This window comes from Limulus polyphemus, unplaced genomic scaffold (genome assembly GCF_000517525.1).
Source record: "Limulus polyphemus unplaced genomic scaffold, Limulus_polyphemus-2.1.2 Scaffold1417, whole genome shotgun sequence".
NCBI classification, from domain to species: domain Eukaryota; kingdom Metazoa; phylum Arthropoda; class Merostomata; order Xiphosura; family Limulidae; genus Limulus; species Limulus polyphemus.
In genome coordinates this window covers 196189-216313 of record NW_013667027.1, presented here as the reverse complement: position 1 = coordinate 216313, position 20125 = coordinate 196189, and the positions used below count along the sequence as shown (strand labels likewise).

The following is a 20125-nucleotide window of genomic DNA, read 5'->3' as shown; positions in this document are numbered from 1 at the left end:
AGTTACATGTACATAATAGAATAAAATATTGAATATAGATATATGCTCTATAAACAGTTTGTAAACATGTATCTCCTAGGTACATTTTTAGGGGTCTTTAATTGCCTTTTTTCACCTAGTTTTGTTTCAATATGTGGAAACAATATAATTTAATTTTGTAATTAAGTTTGACATAAATTTGTAAATGTGACTTGTAGGGTTTCAAAATAGATAAATATTGATTTCAAAGAGGTTATGGCATGAATGTAAATTCCTTTTAAAGAAACCATCTTGTTTCATATCTACAGTATCAAGTGCCTCAGATGAATCAACCACAAGTGATTTTGCCAGTCCAACAAGAATGCCATCAGAAAGTTGTGATGACAGTCAAACTGTTGGGCTCTCTGATTTGCCACCAAATGTTTTTGGAGCTTCGGGGACAGCTGGAATTTCTCGTCAGCAGCTTCTGAGTGGGCCATGCCCTATTTGTGGTGACCGTATCTCTGGTTTTCATTATGGAATTTTCTCCTGTGAGAGTTGTAAAGGTTTCTTTAAGAGAACTGTGCAAAATAAGAAGAATTATGTTTGTCTACGAGGGGCCAACTGCCAAATAATTATTAGCACTCGAAAGAAGTGTCCAGCCTGTAGATTTGATAAATGTTTAAGAAGAGGGATGAAACTAGAAGGTAGGGTTTTTCTGTGCAATAATGTTCTTTTAAGTAATTTTTAATGGGTAACATATCATCAGCAATTATCAAAGTACAGTAGTAAAATAACACTGATTTTAAATGTTTCCCAATTCTACATATTCTTCTTGTGTACCAAAGACACAGTTCTTTGGAGTCTGAAGTGTTTGGATCAGTATTATTTTAATGATATATTTTATTGACTGCTGTTTTAATAAATGATATGCAATTATAGTTATACACAGTACTAATATGTCTTAATTGTGTCAGAGTTTAGTACATAGCCAGTATACATTTTCAGTTTAACTGTCAAAGCTACAGAAAGGAAACTAATTTACTTATAAAATGTAAAGTGTAACTTTTGTACTAAAATATTTCTCGTTGGTCCAAGAACAACTTTTAACTACTAAATCTAATTGTTCCTTTTGGCACTGATGAAAACAAATTTACACTTTCTAGTAAGTTCAAAAGATCACTGTACAATTTTCATAGGATGTTCCTGGTCTTGCAAAGATTACCTGATGCTTTTGTACCATGCTATTTGAAAATCTAAAAGCAAGTAAATTTTTTACATTTTTGACTGAAGTAATGCTAAATGTTATTTTTATATTAGCTTTCAGGGAAAAGTACTAAAGTTTCTGATAAATATGTAAAGGTTATTAATCTATTTTTGTTTCAATGATTTGTAGTTTTTTGTAGCTAATAATCCATGGAATAATAAAGTATTTGAACATACCTGTCAACCAATTTTCATGTCTACCTGTAGTTATTACCATGAAAATCCATAATTTTCTTAAATACCCATCAGATTGTGTGAGAACTCATTTTCTGATGTATAATTGCTAACATATGAGGACCTTCAGTGTTACTAATAGTAAAGTGTAAAACAAAAAATAAAATATAGTAATAATGTATTTGGTCGGAACTTGGCAATCACTCTGCAAAATTTGTTTTTCCACAAACATTTACTTTTCCAAGACTTTTGCCTTCTGCAGGGAATCACTATTTTGGAAGAAGGAAATTATAATGTTGATACAATTGATGTATGTTAGTGCAAGGAATTGAAAAGAACCACAAATTACAATAATGATACAGCTGTACTTTATTTAAAAAAAAAGAAAAGGCATGGCATTGAATCCATAGTAAATAGTAATTCATCAGTAGGCTTTCTAAACTAATATTAAAAAAATGTACTCACTACAGCCAACCTGTAGTACTTGTCAGGTATGGATTTATTCTTACTGTGGTAATTGTAATAATGTTCTAAAGTCCATCAAAAATGTGTTCAGTAAACATTCAAACACAATAATACTATTACTTTCACAAACAGTTTATGTAGTAGGCTTGCTGTATGAAATATTTTCTGTAAATTGGTTTGTGGTAGTCACATAAATAATCCAATAATGTTATAAAAGCTTTTATATCAAAAATATAGTCACTGTTTTATTTAAGCTGAAAATGGAGATGCGATTAAATCTTCAGCATTCAGTTTTTGGAATTTAAAAATAAATACCATTTTATCTCTTAAGCAGCTACCACTAATTATTCAAATAACTATAAACATTCCACTGTCATATGGAGTTACTGTATGAAAGATATACTTAGTTTTTTGTTATAAGTGTTTTGAATTATTTCTTTTGAGCTTGAGTAGAATGTTGAACACATTCAATTTGTTTTAGCAATTCGAGAGGACAGAACTCGAGGCGGCCGCAGCACGTATCAGTGTTCTTATGCTTTAGCCAGTCAAGCAAGTTGTGATTCAAGGGTGACAAATTGTATTTCTTTATCTCCTACCAAGGAGAAGCATCATGTAAGCTCAGGTCTGTCCTTACCAGGCTGTAGCAGAGGTTAGTAGTATATTATAATATATAACATAATGAAAATTAGCATCTGTTCTTGTATTTTAGTAATGTGGCACATTAAAGATAATGTGTGAAAAAAATTATTCAAATTAGTTTTGTAGTAGTGCAATAGATTAGGTAAGTTAGTGAAAACTACACATTTTGTACAGTAGTAAATTAAATTGATAAATCGGTGAAAACAACTGTTTGTTTTATATTGTGGTACTATAGCATATTACATTAATTATTTGAAAATGCCTGTAGTTTGTATTGTATTGGAGTAGAGATAAAAGAAATGAGTGCAAACAGATGTATGGAAGGCCAACATGATTCTTATATAATATTGTATTTTTTGTTTAAGAACAAAATTGTATACTTACACCATAAAATAGTATTAAATATTGGTACATACTGTATACCAATTTTGGTAATGAAAGGGTTAATAAGTGCTTGAAAACTATCATTGTTTTGTGTATTCCTGTAGTGTGAAAGATTAAACAAGTCATTAAAAACTCCTATTGGTGTTTGATGGCATTATTATATCAGATTAAGTAAGTCAGTAAAACTAACATTTTGTTTATTGATCCTGGCTTAATTAGTAGCCTACTATTACTGGATTTATCCTCTCTCTCTCTCTCATTTTTTCTATAAATAAAATTTAAAGTTTCTATTTAACTTTTAAACACTTTTTTGTACAACAGAGAAGATATCTGTAAATGTCCCATACGATAATTATAAGGATTATAAAAAAATAAATCATAAATGTAATTTTTTTGTTTGCTGATTGTAACAGTAATTATACTGAAGATGTATGTATTTGGATTTATTGAAAGTTATTCATAATATTTTTTGATAATTGCAAACTGTCACAAATTTGTCTAAACAAACTTGTTCCATAAATAGCACAAAAGCATAATTGTGATTCAGCAGTGGATTTTAAGGGATAATTGCAAATGGAATTACTTTGGTTGCATTCAGAACTTTCATCTTCTTGGCAAAAATTAATCTGTTTATTTTGATCTATGGTTTGAAATATAGTTGTAACAATGTATCATCATTTTGTTTAGTATTATTGCCACATAAAGAGGAGGAAATTTTATGCAGAAAAATGTGAATCGGTATATTTACCTATTAACCTATTTGAACCATCATTTTATTTGCAGCTTTACTAAAATGAATGTAAGCCACCTTAAAAATCTGTATCCAATTAAGTATTTTATCAAAAGGATATTAAATTAATGATCAAGTTTTATACAGTTGTGTAAATAACTTCAAGCTTCATTCAGTTAATGAATAGAAATTTTATCTAACTGCTCTCTCTAATTCATATTGGTTTTAGAGATAGAGAACAACTCAAGTTCATGGTTTTTAGTTGCAGATTGTTTTTGGTGGTAAAATCTTAATAGTTAAAAAAAAGTCTTTGTGAATTTTTGTAACCTTTATATGGATTTTTTTATCTTTTAGACATAAAAACTAATGTGGTATGGAATACATGAACTAAGAGCTTTACTTACTCACTTTAAAAGTGACTGTGTGACCATTAAGTCTATTTAGCAATAAATATTATTTAAAATGCTTGCTATAAAGGTAACTTATAAACAGTAGATGTCAATTACAAAAACATAAAAAATCACATTGATTGTACCATGTTTAAAATTTCCTTGACACTTTGCCAACGTCTATTATATATTGTATCATGAAAAAGAGAACATGCAGCAAGTGATGCTCTTTAACTTCCCTGTTTTAGATGATAATTTAAACAGAATATTATTGTTATGGTCTATATTGTAATATGAATATTTCAAGTAATGTGCTGATAGTTATATGTTTATAATGTTGTAATTGTTAAAAAAAAAACAATAATACTTTTTTGTAGCTCATATCTTAGACCATTCTCACTATGTGAAAATATGTAGATAGAATAAATATGTATATTTGATTTTTCAGAATCTCAAGGTATACAGGTGTCTTCAACACAAGGGTCACAAGAAGTTCCTTTACTTATTCAAGAAATTCTTTCAGTTGAACATCTTTGGCAGTATTCAGACAAAGATGTAAATAAAACTGAGGAAAAAACCAGTGACAGTAATTCAGACTTTTTCAGTAACCTCTGTAACATTGCTGACAACCGCCTCTATAAGATAGTCAAGTGGTGTAAAAGTTTACCCTTATTTAAAGAGATTCAGGTAAGTCAGTCCTTATGTGTCTGAATTTCAGAATCAAAGTAAAAGTTTATCACTGTTTTAACTTATTTGGTTAATTCTTGTGTGAATTTGAATTTTACATGTATGCTGTAAAACTTTTACTTGCACTCAGAGGAGGCAGGTAACTGATAATGTCATGGGTGAACATTTAACTGTCTTTGTTAAAAGGTTTTAATTTACTATAATAGGGAAGTGAAATCTATTATCACAATGATGTATGATTAAGAGATATTAGTATTGAAATAATATAATTTCCTTTAAGTTCACTTGAGCTTAACTAACTCAAAACCTGGTAGCTCATTAGGAGAGGAGGGTGATTACTATTTATATCTGATACAGTTTTATCTGCCCTCACACAAAGCTATCTCTATTTTCTTCTGCCCTCTAAGCATTGCTAAAAACATTTTGTGATCAGTGCACCAGTCTATATACCCCCAACAATTTTGTGCCATTTCTGAACATTTACATAACATTTTCCACCAATAGTATTGTGCCACCTATATTGGTGCAGCTAGCTCTGTCTGCCATTCCCGCTCAATCTTCACTTTCTTGATTGGCACGGCATTGTTTTATGTGTTATTTTGCATGTGGTTACTGTTTATGAATGTGCTTCTTTTCCAATTAAGTTTTTTAAACACTTTTATTTCACTGTGTTTGCATTTACTTGTTTCAACATTTTTTGTTCTTTGCATTTATTTCTTGTTACCAAATTACAAGAGATCTTAGTATGAATTTGCAATCAATGTATTGACTACAGAAATTCTTATTATAGTTGAAAATGCTATTAGTATGACTTTCCAGGAATCAGGTTCATCTTTATCCGTAGAAGAGGTACAGGCCTTAATTTGGATGGCTCTAGATTCATACGTTCAGCCAGCAATTTCTTCTTCTTTTCAACATAACAATGTTATTGAGGAAGAATACAATCAATGAGCAGACAGTTTGGACCCTTTTTTTTTTCTGGCACTTTCTTATTAAATCTGTCACACTACACCTCTTCAGGAGTTTTCACCTTCTACCAGTTGCTGTGTCGCTACGTCATTCACCTTGTGTGAAGAATTGTTCTTCTCTTTCTTTCTTCCTATTGCTTTCAGTTCTCCCAAGGGATCTGTCATAAGTTTTCCACATGTACACTTCACACTTGGTTGATATACCTGTGGTAGGTGTGGCTTTGCCCTTATTTACACACAGCATAATTATTTCCTGTGATCAGTGCTCGGACTGTGGTAAGTTACAGATTTATGTGTCCCTTGTAATCTAAGGTACTTTAGATGAATTGTAAGCTAGATATTGATTATTACTTTTTTTTTTTGGTAAATTTAATTGTTTTGCACGGTCGTTAATATTATGTACTTTGTAGACTATGCAAAAATTGTGGGTTTGTTTATTTGTTATTAGTAAGTTACATATCATTATTACTAGTAACATCTAATTCGTTGTTCTACTTGAGTAAAATTTTTTTCATTATTGTTAACTATATGCCTTATCATCAGAATTTTTGTCAGTGTAGTACTTAATTATGTATCATTTGTCATCTAGGTTAATTTAGAGGAATTGTAAATAAGATATTGATTATTAATGTGTTTTCTGGGTAATTTTCATTGGTTTGCATGTTCGTTATTACATACTGTGGGGACTAGATAAATTTAGATGGTTTATCCATTTGATATTTATAAGTATTTTGTTAACTAGGTGTGTTTAGATAATTTGTACATTACATATCAATACTACTAGTAACAAATAATTTATTTATTTTGTCTCATCATTGTTAGCTATGTACCTTATCCTAAATTTTGTCAGTGTAGGACTTAGATATGTGCCCTATGTCATCTAGGTTAATTTAGATGAATGGTAAATTTGATATTGATTATTAATGGATTTTATAGATACTTCTACTAGTCGGCTTGCACAATCGTTATTGCTCTAAGACAAGTTTTACAGTTCAGGATCCTACCGTTCGGACTAACCTCAGCTCTAAGTGTTTTGTCAGGGGATACAAACTTTTGCCCAACATCTTCACTCTATGAGTCTTTGCACTGGGATTCTGTAGATTACTGGCTCCTATTTGCTTCTTCCAGTTCACAGTCCAGAGACTACACTCCTCTGCTCCTACCGGAAGCAACATAGATATGATTCCTGATGGCAGTGGGGAAGTCCGTTCTTACCCCCTCTTATTACCCCATTCATTTGGGGTGTTTTCTTCTTTCCAACCTCAGTCAGGCCCAGCCTTTCTCCTCTTTGTCTTTGGAGCAAGCAGTTCACACATCTCTCCCCTCACATTTCTCACAGCTAGAGATGTTATATCTCTTTGGGGAAGGGGATTTCCTTGGAAGCTCTTATTCCCATGGGTTGCGTTCCATTCGGTAGACACTCCTAGATCAGTGGAAACGTCTCCTTTGATCCCTGGCTTGAATGGAGACAAAATCCAGACAATGGCAGGGGTGCTGCTTACTTCATCTCATCCAGGTTTACATCTATTCACAGTCATTTTTAGAGAGTTGAGGTTCTTACCTCAACTCCTTGGAGATTTCCAGTCTCAGGTCGATCAAGGAGTCTTCTCTCCATACCTTCCTTTAGCCTATGACAGTTCATTGAGCTTTGTCTCGCTTCCTTCCTCTCCTATGAGGGGATGGGGTGGTGATGATTATGATACATTCTGACATCTCCACAGTGGTCACTTATATCACAGAGCTAGGGAGTACCAATTCCAGGTCTCTATCTTTCAGATCCTGGATCTCCTTTCTGTGCCCACAGTCACCACATTGTTGTCCTAGCTTGCCATTTTCCTGGCTCCCTGAATCTGGTGGTGGATAGATTATCTTCTTCCAACAAGATTCTCCTCATGGAGTAGTTTCTTGATCCACAGGTCTTTAGGTGGGTGTGTTCTCAGCTAGGGACACCTCATATATGCCTTCATCATCCACTGGAACACCAAACATCCTTTGCTTTGGTCTTACATTCCTCATCCGCTAACTCTGGAGGATCACTTTCTGTCATGATTGGAAGGGTCTTCACATCTATACTTACCTCCTATTCGACTCCTTTCGAGAATTCTATCCTTATTCCAAATCCGACTTCTACTCCGTGTTTCATCCAACTTGGCTGGCACAACCATAATTTCCACTGCTTCGACCTTTACTTGTACAACCTCCCCTCCCATTACCTTTGTCTCACCCACTATTCTGTTGACCTCAGTTAGACATTGTTCATCTAGGTGTCACCACACACTATCTTCACGTGTGACTTTTCTCAGGTCCATTGACTCAGCCCAGGAACTGACTGTTGCATCTTTCCTTTCTCGATCCATTAGATCTTTTTCCATGTCTATGGTGTACCTTCTGCCTTTGGTCTCTGTTATGTGGTTTCCATCCTTCTCACCCTTCCATTCCTTATTTTTCCCTATTTTTTCACCTGGTTGTTTGACAAAGGCTTGTCCACTTAGACCGTGACTAGCTATCAGGCAGCCTTGTCAAACACCTTCTGTTTCTCCAGATTTCATCTGGTTTTGTCTTCCCCTGTCATTTCTTTCCTTTTTCCACTCCTTTTGAGTTAGACATCATCCACTTTCATTTGATTTTCCTGATTGGGATCTCAGTGTGATCCTTTATTCCTTTCCCATTCTCCCTTTGAACCTTTGTCTTCATGTTCCATCCACCAACTCTCCCTCATGACCTATTTCTTTCTCCTTGCTTGCAGACATTGTTGATCAGATTTTTCTGCCTTTAATGTTCCCCATTTCCTCTACCATTCCTCTTATGTCATAATATATCTTTTCCCCCTCAGACCTATGCTACCTGTGAAGGTTGCTTGGATCCTCCTCACAATACTGGGTTCAGGGTGACACTGTCCTGTTCCTATGGTTGTGTGCAATAGAGGCCCCTCTTCTCGTTAATTCTACTTGCAGGAGGTTCTTTCTCTGCTCCTGTGGTTGAGTTTGGAGAACTTCATGTGCATCATAATGCCTGCTACAGGATATACATACACTGTTCCTATGGTTGAGCAAATGTTCCATGTCCTCCTCATAATTCCGTATGCAGGATATCTCTTCCTTGCATTTACAATTGAATGATTTATGATTTCTGCTCATAATACTGTTTACAGATATTGCCCTGTTCTTATGGTTGAGTTTGTTGTATTTATTGCTTCTATGGGTTTTTGTGGGAGTTTGCCCGGTTGCGACTGAAAGCTCGCTTCTGGTTGTTTGACATATTACACTCTGTTTCCTTATGGTTGGGACTGATGAGTATATACCCTAACCACTATGTTTATGTTGTCATATATTACATTATATTACTTTTTTTTTTTTTGGCGTTGTTGATCTTCAACCTCCTAATGCTGAGGATGAGTTATGGAACCTTGTCTGTCTAGTTGAGGTTGTGAATGTACATAGCTAATTCTGTTTATATTTTACTATAGATTTCATCACTCGGAACAAATTGCACTTGTGCACATCCTTTTTTCCACCTGTATCAAATTAATTTCCTACTTCAAGTGCAAAGAGCATACTCCAGAAGTACTCTATGTTCCAGATGTAGTGTTGTACTCCACATGTATGCTTCTTTTTTATCTCCGAGCACACCCATTTATTCTGGGTGGACGCTTTCTGCTTGGTTTCTGTGTTGTGTGCCTGCACTGTCCTTTTCACCTTTGCAGTGTGGGATTCTATCTTTGTGTGAGGAGGAGGTAAGACCGTATCAGAAGTCAACATTTTTCTTACACTGGAAATGTATTTCTGATAAGTACTTGCCTACTCTCACACACTTCTCATCCTTTCTCACCACTGTTGGTGTTCTTCCTTTGGAGCCTGCCAATTCTTAAAATTGAAGATTGAGTGGGAATAGCAGATGGAGCTATCTGTGCCAATATAAGTGGTGCAATACTAATGGTGGAGAGTAGTCACATGATATGTACATGTTCAGAAATGGCACGAAAATGATGGGGTATATAGACTGGTTTGATTATTGCAAAATGTTTTAGCAATGCTTAGAGGGTGAAAAAATCAAGATAGCTTTGTGTAAGGAGGTAAGTACCTATTGGAAGTACACTTCCAGTGTAAGAAAATGTTAACTTTCTTGTGACAAGATTTTGCAACTTATTGCCATTGGGTGTTGCAGAAAGATGACCAAACAGCTCTTCTGACCAATTCTTGGTGTGAAATGCTTCTCCTTAGTTGCTGCTATAGGTCCATTCCAACCCCTAGAGAAGTGCGAATTTCAACAGGAAAGTCCATGACTTCAGAACAGGCCCAAGAAGTTGGATTAGGCCCAGTGGTTGAGAGGATGCTGAACTTAACAGAACATTTACGCAGGCTATGTGTAGATCAGTATGAGTATGTTTGTCTGAAAGTCATCATTTTGCTAACATCAGGTATGTCTAGTGTCAAAGGTGCCATTTGCAATATTTTCATGGTAAATGCTCTGAGGACATCAAATTATAACATTATAATATATGTTTTATTTTTCTAAAATATGGATGATGATAATTATAGGCATCAAAAGCAAAGCTGACTAATCCCAACTAAACAATTCAGAAATTTTAGGATCACTTTCAAACTTTGATTGGATTAAATATAAAATTGCTCTGATCAGTTTTTCAACTTGATTTCCCTATTATCATTCATAACGTAGTATTTAATATTTTTTTCAATTTTTTTTTAAGTGGATAGATTTCATACTGTTGTCTGACATTTTTTTCTTGTAAGTAATCAAGGTCACTAGATAAGATAACTAACTTATGTTATTTATTTTTCACTTATAGCTTCATCAGGGGCATCTAGTTGTAGCATAAATCTTAAAATAAAACAACAAAGAACATTAAAATTAGAATGCTGTTATGCATAGGGTTGAGTATAACACATCAAAATGATTTTGAGTATGCAAATTGGCAAGTCACATGACAACTAAAACCAGTATAAAGTCACATGCTGGTTGGATTATGAAAAGCATGCAGTGAGGAAAGTTGAGCTTTGGTCATGATAGGCTTCTTACAATCAAGCATTTTGTAATGGAAACTATGCTACGGTCAATTATAAGGATGCAGCGTTATCAGATGGGACATTACTAGATTTGATGAAGTGGACTGGTATGATATGGTGAGACTCCATAATTGTGTTAATGTAACATATTCAGACTGTAGTGTACGTGGATAGTAATATTGCGTAGAGCTGAAGAATGGTATCGAACTGTAGTGCTGTGCACAGGGGGATGGCTGGTTGGGCTCAAGCCCCTGCTTTCTTCCTCTTATGCCCCCAAAATGCCCTTTTTTTGTCTGTCATAAAAGTTGTTTCCAACTATGAAGAGATACACCTGATTCCACTTCTTGCTTGCTGCAAGTTATTGGGAAAGACAAAATATTTCAGCTGTAGAATAAATGAAAACTGGGACTTGTAGGGTTTTACAATAATAAAAATAATTGAAATATGCTATTAAGTGTTAATATTCAAAAATCTACTGCTTAGGTCTAGATGATGATAAAAGTTTATAAGATCAATTGAACAGGAACAAAAGAGGATCCATTTACCTCTTATGGATTTTTACCTTGTGTATATGAGAGGTAACTCTCAGTCACCTCTAACCACCTCCCCAAAAAAAAAGGCTTGCCTTACGATACTTGAAAAAGAGCCTTTTTTTTTTTGTAAATGAGCCTCTGTCTTTTTACATTACTGCCAAACTGCTCTTACTACTACATTATACAAGAAAATGTTGATTAAAAGAGGCATATAGTTTTGTATAAAAATTTAAATTATTAGAACTATAAATATATCACAATAATGTTTTAGGTTTTGAAGAAAATATTAATTAAAAAAGGGAATTAGGGTGTTCTAAAAGATAATGTAAATAGAACTAAACCACAATAACATAATATTATTGAATTATTGAAGAAAATGTTGAATTAAAAACGAAGAAAAAAAAGATTTTGGAAGTTAAAAGTAATTTAAATATGACCAAATTGCAATAATGTTTAATAGCATTGTAATTTATTGTCTGATTGTACTGGTAACAAAATACAAATGTCTCAAATTTTTTGCTGTAATTCTCTTATGGTATACTATTATCTTACTACTGCCACATTCTGCAAGTCATCAGATGTTCCTGGTAAAATTGAGAGATGAAATGCTGGAAAAAAAAAGTTAGTGTCTAGAACAATTGATTTTTTATGAGGTGATTTGTTGTTGAACCTTATTGTGGTTTTTACCATGACTCTGACAAAAAAAACAGTAGACAGGGGTTGGGGGGAAAAATAAGCTTTTTTAATAAGGGGAAACAAGATTTCACAAATATTTGCCTGTAGGTGACTAAAAAAAGAAAGTTTTCTAAATGTTATAGTGTCCTATATTTCTGCTTAGTCTTAATTTATACTTATTTAAATTAGATGTCAGTGGGCTGAAGGATATAGAGAAAGTTCGAGCCTGTCAGAAGCAAGTTCTAGAAGCTTTGCAAACTTACACCCATACACACTATCCAGAAAATATCAGCAAATTTGGAGAGCTCTTACTCCTAATTCCAGAACTGGAACGAGCTTGTCAGGTTGGTAAAGAGTCTTTGTCTGGCAAACAGAGAGGAGGAGGAGAGATTCCAAGTTTTCATCTTTTGATGGCACTTCTTCGAGGTGACCACTGATCACTTTTGACAAGATTGAAGACCTTTATTGCTACATATCTGTGATTATAGTGAAGCAGCTTCTGAGTTCACTACTCTAGACTAGAGTGACTTGTAAATGTAAGTTATCTGGAAGAACTGTTGAAAACTTTCATGTTGTGCCATATGGTGATGCCAGCCACTGAGATAAACATGTGCTCAGATCTGACAGACTTTTAGAAAATAGTTCTGCCCAAAGTAATGTCTGATGTTTAGCTGTAGGTTTGAAACTGTTAATTATAACATCTTACAAACGTCAGGATTGATAATTCATATAGAAACTGCCTCATTTTGTATCACGTCACCTAAGCCCTACTCTTAGATAACTGCTACAGCTTATTTCCTAAGACTTGTATTATGTAAAACAAAAGTGAACTTTATTCTGTAATAGAACAAAAAAAAACAACAAAAAAACAATATTATAAAATATTTGTGCTTATTTTTAGTAGTCCTTCTAAGCAACTTAACCCTGGCAAGTCGCATGATTAAGAGTTCTCTTGTCATGCCTTTGATCTTTTATCATGACCTAAAAGCATGATTTATGACATTGTAAAGGTTTTTACCCTAAGGTGGTGTATCTGACAGAAAACAGAATGTGCTGCATCAGTCTATTTTTAAGTACAGTAAGCACAGTTTCAATGTCGTGATATTTCTAACAGATCACTTCTTCATGTCTATAAATATCTTAATGAAAGTTTCCAAACAGTTAAGGATAGCATTTTCATAGAAATAGAATTAGGTTTATGAACAATTTCATTATTGTAATTATTTATCAAACAATGTTCAAATATGGAAGGGTAACCAGCAAGGATACTATTTAACATTAAAGCTTGTAAAAAAAAAATTGGTTTCAGTTATATTGGAACTCATTAATATTTCACTTAATAAAAAGTGTTTGAATTCTCTTTATCTTAAATTTTCTCTTTTTATCAAACCATCAAGTTAAAATAATGCTCATTTAAAAGAATATATTAAAATTTCTGTTTGTTGTGAATGTAATCATTTACATATCCTTTGTTATATAAAGCACAAGCTGTAACTTTTGTTTTTGTCATTGCTGACTTGTTTGGGCCTCATTAAAGAATTCTGTAAAATACAAATCTTAAAGTTGGGTAACATTATCATAATTTTGAATCTCAGTGACTGTAAAACAATCTCGTTTTAATAATTCATTTGTGACGATGTATATGTAAGCCTGTTCATTTCAGCTATAGATTGATTTATAAATGCAATTATATTCACTTTTTTTATTCAATTAAAACCAAGATGATTAAAATTTGCTGAATAATTTTATAATTCTTCACAAGAATAGTTATAAAAGAAACCATATGTGAAAATATTACTCTTTCCTTTAAGTACAACAGATTTGCAAAGCTGTGAGTATATCTCCAGGTAAGCCAACTTGTGTATAATGGACATTTTAAGACAGTATGGTGTAAGATCAAAAGTTATCTGAAACATACATTTTAATTAAACAACAAAGTTTTGAACTACATTTTATAATTGAAGAAAACATAAGTAGTATTATGTTCTTCAAATTGTGGCTAGCTTTGTATAATCCTCTGACTTGTATAGGTATTATTTAAAGAAAAATATTTATTTCTTCGTTTTTTTTTTAATGAATAGTAAATATTATACTTGCAGCAAATCCTATTTAATGTAAAAATGTCAAGGTGATGTGAAATGTGTTCTTTCTGTCTGTGTTGCTGCTTTGTTTGATGAGTATTTTAAGTATTTTTTCTTAAAACTTTTTGCCACCCATAAATCTTTTGTTTCTTTCACTAATTACTGATTACATTCTGGATGCCTATCTATTTTCTTACACTCAATATATGAAAAATATTTAATAATCATAATAATTTTCTTAAATTGTTTCATTCCACTCCATTGATATCTTGCTATGGCTGATACCTAAAATAAGTGATGACATAAATTTGTCTTTATTATTAATCTTTGAAGAATGAAGCTGCACTTCAAATGTTTCTGCTTTTTAAACAATACTCTTCACACCTCACCAAGAGAAAGTTTAGTCTGCATGTGCTCTATTCTGGTGCTTTTCTTGAATGCTTAACATCCTTTATAATTAGCAGATAAAGCCTTGAACCTTCATTTTTTCAGAGGTTTAATTGTGACTTTGTGTTATTTTCTCCCAACTAGGGATTTTTTCTAAAATAATTAAGTTCCTTTATTGACCAAAAGAAACTGACTAAAGATAGATGGTCTAGTCAGATGAGTATAAGGCATTGTATTTAATCTTGCATGTGTGACCCTAAATTCCCATGCTAGAATATTTCCATGTTATTTAGACATGCAGACTGTGGTACCTATGCATCATGTTATTTCAACAATGACTATAGTTCTGCCATGATTTTGATGAGTTGTTAATTTGTTAATAGTAGTGAACTTTCAGTACTTGAATATGTTTGTTTTGAATTTTGCACAAAGCTACTTGAGGGCTGTCTATGCTAGCCATCCCTAATTTAACAGTGGATAGACTAGAGGGAAGGCAGCTAGTCAATACCACCCACTGCCGACTCTTGGGCTACTCTTTTACCAATGAATAGTGGGATTGACCATTACATTATAATGCCCCCATGGCTGAAAGGGTGAGGTTGTTTGGTGTGAATGCATTTTTCAACTTATTATTTTGTTATATTTCAAATGGGTTTAAAGGTTGAGAAATATGGAATTGATTAAACCTCTGCTAAATAGATTTAATAAGTGGATGTGTGCACCATGATTAATATGTTGATTTATAAGAAGAAATAAAAAATGTGTTAAGAAAAACCATTCAGTTTCATGGAAAAGTTTCAGAGGCAATATTATGCATTTCTGAACTTGTATTGTACCAAACCATGTGCATAATCTTTTCATAACAATGACATGTGGAACTGTATGTAGAAATATGGAAGAAGTCTGATATTTAAATGTACTGTAAATATTATCAATCAAATGGGAAAGCCAGGTGGACAAAAAAGAATTTGAAAAAACTAAATTATTATGTTTTAATGAATAAAAACATTAGCAGACTGATGTCATTGCAGATTTATATATTTAGTAAGTAAATTGAAGATGTTTTTCTATTAACCAAAATCAACCAATGGTTGCCTTCAAGTTATCTAAATGCTAACAAAAGAACAAAAACCCCATAAACAAAATGATATATATATAGTCTACCAGAAACAAATTATAAAGATATCTTATGTAAATAGGCTACAAAAGTTCACATGTAAGATTGTGAATATCATTAAAAATGAATTTTTACATTTAAAAAATGAAAACAGCTTAACACTCCAAGTTCACTAGATTTCTGCATATTTACAATGACTACTCATACATTTTCCTCATACATTTTTCAGCAACTGAGATATACTGAAAGGATTAAGCTGTCGTGTACTTTTATGACTGATTTTTGTGTGCAGAAAACAAGAATCACTTTTTTACTTGTATTAACATTAGATGCTAGTTCAAGAGGCACTAAATATAATCTTTCTTTGTCGGGTTGGAGCATTTGTTTCAATAAACAGAAGAACACATCATGGATAAATTCCTTTAATTTGACTCCTTGGTGTTGAGGGACTTTATATTTTGTGTGTGTGTATATATATATATATGTGTGTGTGTGTGTGTGTGTCAGTCAGCTAAAGACTGTTTTAACAGTACTAATGGATGGGATGTTTGCTTTTATGCTGATCAAAGGAAATTCTCTCTCTGACATTCTTCATAGAGTTCATGTTAAATATCAGTTTTGTTGAAACTTTTGAGAAATGTCATGATTGCTGTCATATAAAGCTTCGTATTTCATCTTTAGTTTAGAACTTCTCATGATATTTGAAGTATATCACTTGTTCAGAACAAAAGCTATGTGGTGGTCATTTATTATTTTATTTTGGTTTGCTGTTGAGAAATTTTCAAGTAAAATGCTTCTAACAATTAAATGATTCAATGTAAACCAGGTTAATAAAAGTTTTTTAAGCATTAACATTTTAATTTGGCAGTTAATGCTGTTCAAGTTATGTTTGAAATAACTGCATGGCATACAGCCATATGCTAATAGCAAATATAGGACGATTATCTGAAAGCATCATGTTTTATAGGAACTGGTTTCAAACAAATTTCCTGTATTAACTTTTTTTACAAAATAATGTGGTTTTGTCAAATGAGATGACCATAGAGTAAAACTGGTTAGAATTTAAAATTCTCCTTTGCAGTAGATTTTTAAATATTAGGTTATAAGATTTTAATTTGTTAGTTAGGAGTTTGTAAGATATCTTTTGTACTATTCTCTCTTTGTTTTTTACACCACTAATCAAAGAATGAGTTTAAGCTAAGAGTGATGACTTCCTGTTTCTCACTTTTTAGATCTGTCTGCCATTTTTTTTATATACTTAAATTTAAATGTCTTGGAATATTGAAAGGTTCTTAATCTATATTATATATTAATTGATATGTAAAGAAATATGCTAACACTGTCAACTAGCACCAAAATGTTTTTAAAATAGTGTCCACAATTTAAGTAGTACTTTCCAATGTAAAAATGTTTTTATTAGATTTACAATAGTTTTTATTAAGTGATTTTGAAAACCAAATCTTTCCCGTTACAAGTAGTATTATCATGTTACAATGCAAATTACATTTAATGTACAAATGTAGCTGTAAAATTTATGAGTGTGTTGTAGAAAAATGTACAATCTATGTTGAAGTAATGCCAGCCACCTTTGGAAAAAACAAGAATACTGGAGAGTATATTGCCTAGAAATTATGGTGATGAATATTTAGTATTTTGTCAAAGAATGAATGAATATTATAATAATTGTCTTTTTTTTTAAACAAATTGTATATAATACTGACAGACACTGTTAGCCTTATGAAACTTCAGGCCAAAAACAATTAGGAAGGAAGGTGTGTATTGGTCTCAAGAAGTGATCTATTCATTTTCATAATGTTGTGTCACAGAATAAACTAGGATTTGTTTTTTACTTTTATGTAAGAAAAGATGGCATTAATACTGCAGTGCAATATGATATATTCCTATCCTGTCATTTTACTTTTACAAGTTGAACAATGTATTGTTTCTTTCTTGGTATTTCAGTATACTTTTATATATGAGTTTAATATCCCATAAATGGTACTTAAAATATGTTTAGGGTATTGCAACCTTTGGGTATACTATCACGTGCTATTACAACTATAAAGCATGACAATTGTGAACTTAGGATGGGTCATTTCAAGTAATAAATTACATTTTTGTACAGATATTTGTAGTTTTTGAATTAAAATTTCAATTAAGAGAAGGCATTACTTTGATGGAACATTTAATGAAATTTGTTGTTTTTCTTAACTATATTTTACATGCTTCAGATATGAAGAAACTCTGAATAGTTAAACAGGTGTGAGTTTATCTATTTGTATTTAGATAATCTCCTATCACAGAAAAAATCAAGCTGTAGATGTTAGTTATAGCCCAATCCTAATTTTACGTTTTTATACAGTATTTTTCTGCGTATATACTGAATTTTAATCATGGATTAGATTCCAAAGTTTTCTTAATTTCTTACACCTTCATTATTAAAGACTGGAATAAATTTAGGAACCTTGTTCAATGTTAATCACCGCAAACCAAATGTCATATAAGTATGACCTTAATTTCTTGTAACTAACTTCTCTCCATTTGTTTTTTTACTAAAAGATTTTATTGAAACTAAATTAATGTGATTCTTGTTGCTGGCAACAGTCACGTATATTCAATTGTTGTATCAAAATGTCAGTTTCATGATGAAAAAGGATAGTATTTGTTACCTACAGCTGTCATCATCTCTTGTTCCATTCCTGACACTAAAGAAACTATGATCTTTGTTTGTATCTGTTACTGCCATTTTTTTCTTTGGGAAGATTTCACAAACACTAAGGCAATGGTAATCTTTGTTTGCAGCTCTTATTACTTTTCCCTTTAGGGGGATGTCATTGATACTAAAGAAATGATGGGTTTGTTTGCTATTATCCATTTTCTATAAGCAGATTGTCATTTTACTGAGGTTCTTGTTTGAATCAGTTATTACTATTCATTCATTGAGCAGGGAAGTTATTCAAATTTAAAAATATTGTAAACAATTTGTTATATTTTAATAATGTACATTTCTTTAGTTTTACATGTTATTACATGTGTAACTTTTGTGATAGTATAGTATTAACAAGTTATACTTCTAAAGAAGCCTAATAAATGTTTATATTCTATCACTCAGTTCCAAATATTATAAACCTAATGTTATATTAAAGAACAAAGATCTGAAAATAGTAGTGGATTACAGCTTTCATTTTTGAGAAACTTGTCCATTCAAAAGCGTGTATACATGAAGATCTATGCTGATGATCCAAAATGTACCTTCAACAGATGAACGAAGCTTGTTCAGTTGTCCTAAGAAATATATGAAAATACAAAGCAAGTTACTTGGAATGTTAATTTTTCACTCTGTCATGACATTATTTTTCAAATTGTCCATCATTTTAGTATGTTTTCATTTGTTAAAACTTCAATGAAATTCAACTTAATGGTAATCTATACTTAACAAGCATTAGTGGAAAATTATGTAACATACAGTTCGCATAGTTCGATAATGCTGAAAACTGAATACAAACCTTAATGTTTACTGTTTTAAGAGATGTAAATCATATTAATTCCAATGATTCAACAGTATTTTTAAGATGAGTTAAACAATTTTACATCATGATAAAAAAGAGATGCAAGTGTAATTGGAAATGGAGAAAGTATAGATCAAAACAAGTACTCATTTGGTGAATAGTTATAATCTTTGTTTAAAACTATGTGATATCTAACTACCAGCAACATAGTTGTGTGCCTAGTTTATAAGTGGTCTAACAACACACACTCCTTAAACTTTCCTAAAGAATTTATGTTTTAATAATTCAAAAATCTGAATTACAAAACATGTTTCAATGTTATGTTGTATAGAAAGTTGTACATTACCATATCATCTAGAATGCAGATATAGTTTTTTCATTTGTCCCATACATTTAGTTTATGTTACATTTTATAGTATTTGTATACAGGGGCTTTAAAACATTTTAATAAAAAAAATTGCTTTTTGTGGATTCTTAGTAATGTTTTCCTTTATTTCTATCAAAAATATGCATTAAATAAAAATACAGATTACATTAAATGAACTATATGATCTTGACATATTTAGTATAAGAGTACTAATTCTTCTTACCATGAAAATAATTTGTGGAGTTAAAAGAACTTCAGTGAAATTTGAGAATTTAAGATTTATATGGCATTAACACATAGCCTTATGCTTCAAACAAGGAAATACTTTTATTACCATAAATAAGAAAAGTTTGTTACCTTGTTCAGTAAGAAAACAATAGCAAACATCTTGTACAATACACACACTGCAGGATGTTATGTTGTATTGAAAAGTTTACATCACAATATCACCTAAAATGTAGAACATAGTTTTCTACTAAAAGGGGAGAGGGTGAATAGAAATATAACACAGACTAAATGAGTGGTACAAAGATTAACTGCAGCTTAATGCTGTGAAACAGTAAACGAGAAATATGTGGTAACTTGAAGAATACAAAATGTCCTTAGAAAGTAGGTAGTGCTTTGGTATGATTAGATCAAAGCAAATGTTTCTTAAATACAAATATCAGTCATAAGACAATACTACTTAAAACGATTTGCATAAATGATATGACACAATTGTTCACAGTACAAGTTTGTTATAAACCATTCGTAGTAATAAGTTTAATTTAGA

The 20125-nt window shown here is 31.9% G+C and overlaps 1 protein-coding gene across 3 annotated transcripts in view; it reads left to right on the top strand.

The window, feature by feature from the left end:
- Positions 1-19457, top strand: part of LOC106463472 (nuclear hormone receptor FTZ-F1 beta-like) — an 88139-nt gene extending 68682 nt beyond the window's left edge. For all 3 annotated transcript variants that reach the window (XM_022390973.1, XM_013923507.2, XM_022390972.1), the window contains exons 5-9: positions 288-665; positions 2345-2512; positions 4454-4692; positions 9825-10077; positions 12082-19457. In XM_022390973.1, the coding sequence (XP_022246681.1) occupies positions 288-665; positions 2345-2512; positions 4454-4692; positions 9825-10077; positions 12082-12329 (1286 nt within the window). In that variant the 3' untranslated portion in view covers positions 12330-19457. The remainder of the gene's footprint in view (positions 1-287; positions 666-2344; positions 2513-4453; positions 4693-9824; positions 10078-12081) is intronic.
- Positions 19458-20125: the final 668 nt, after the last annotated feature.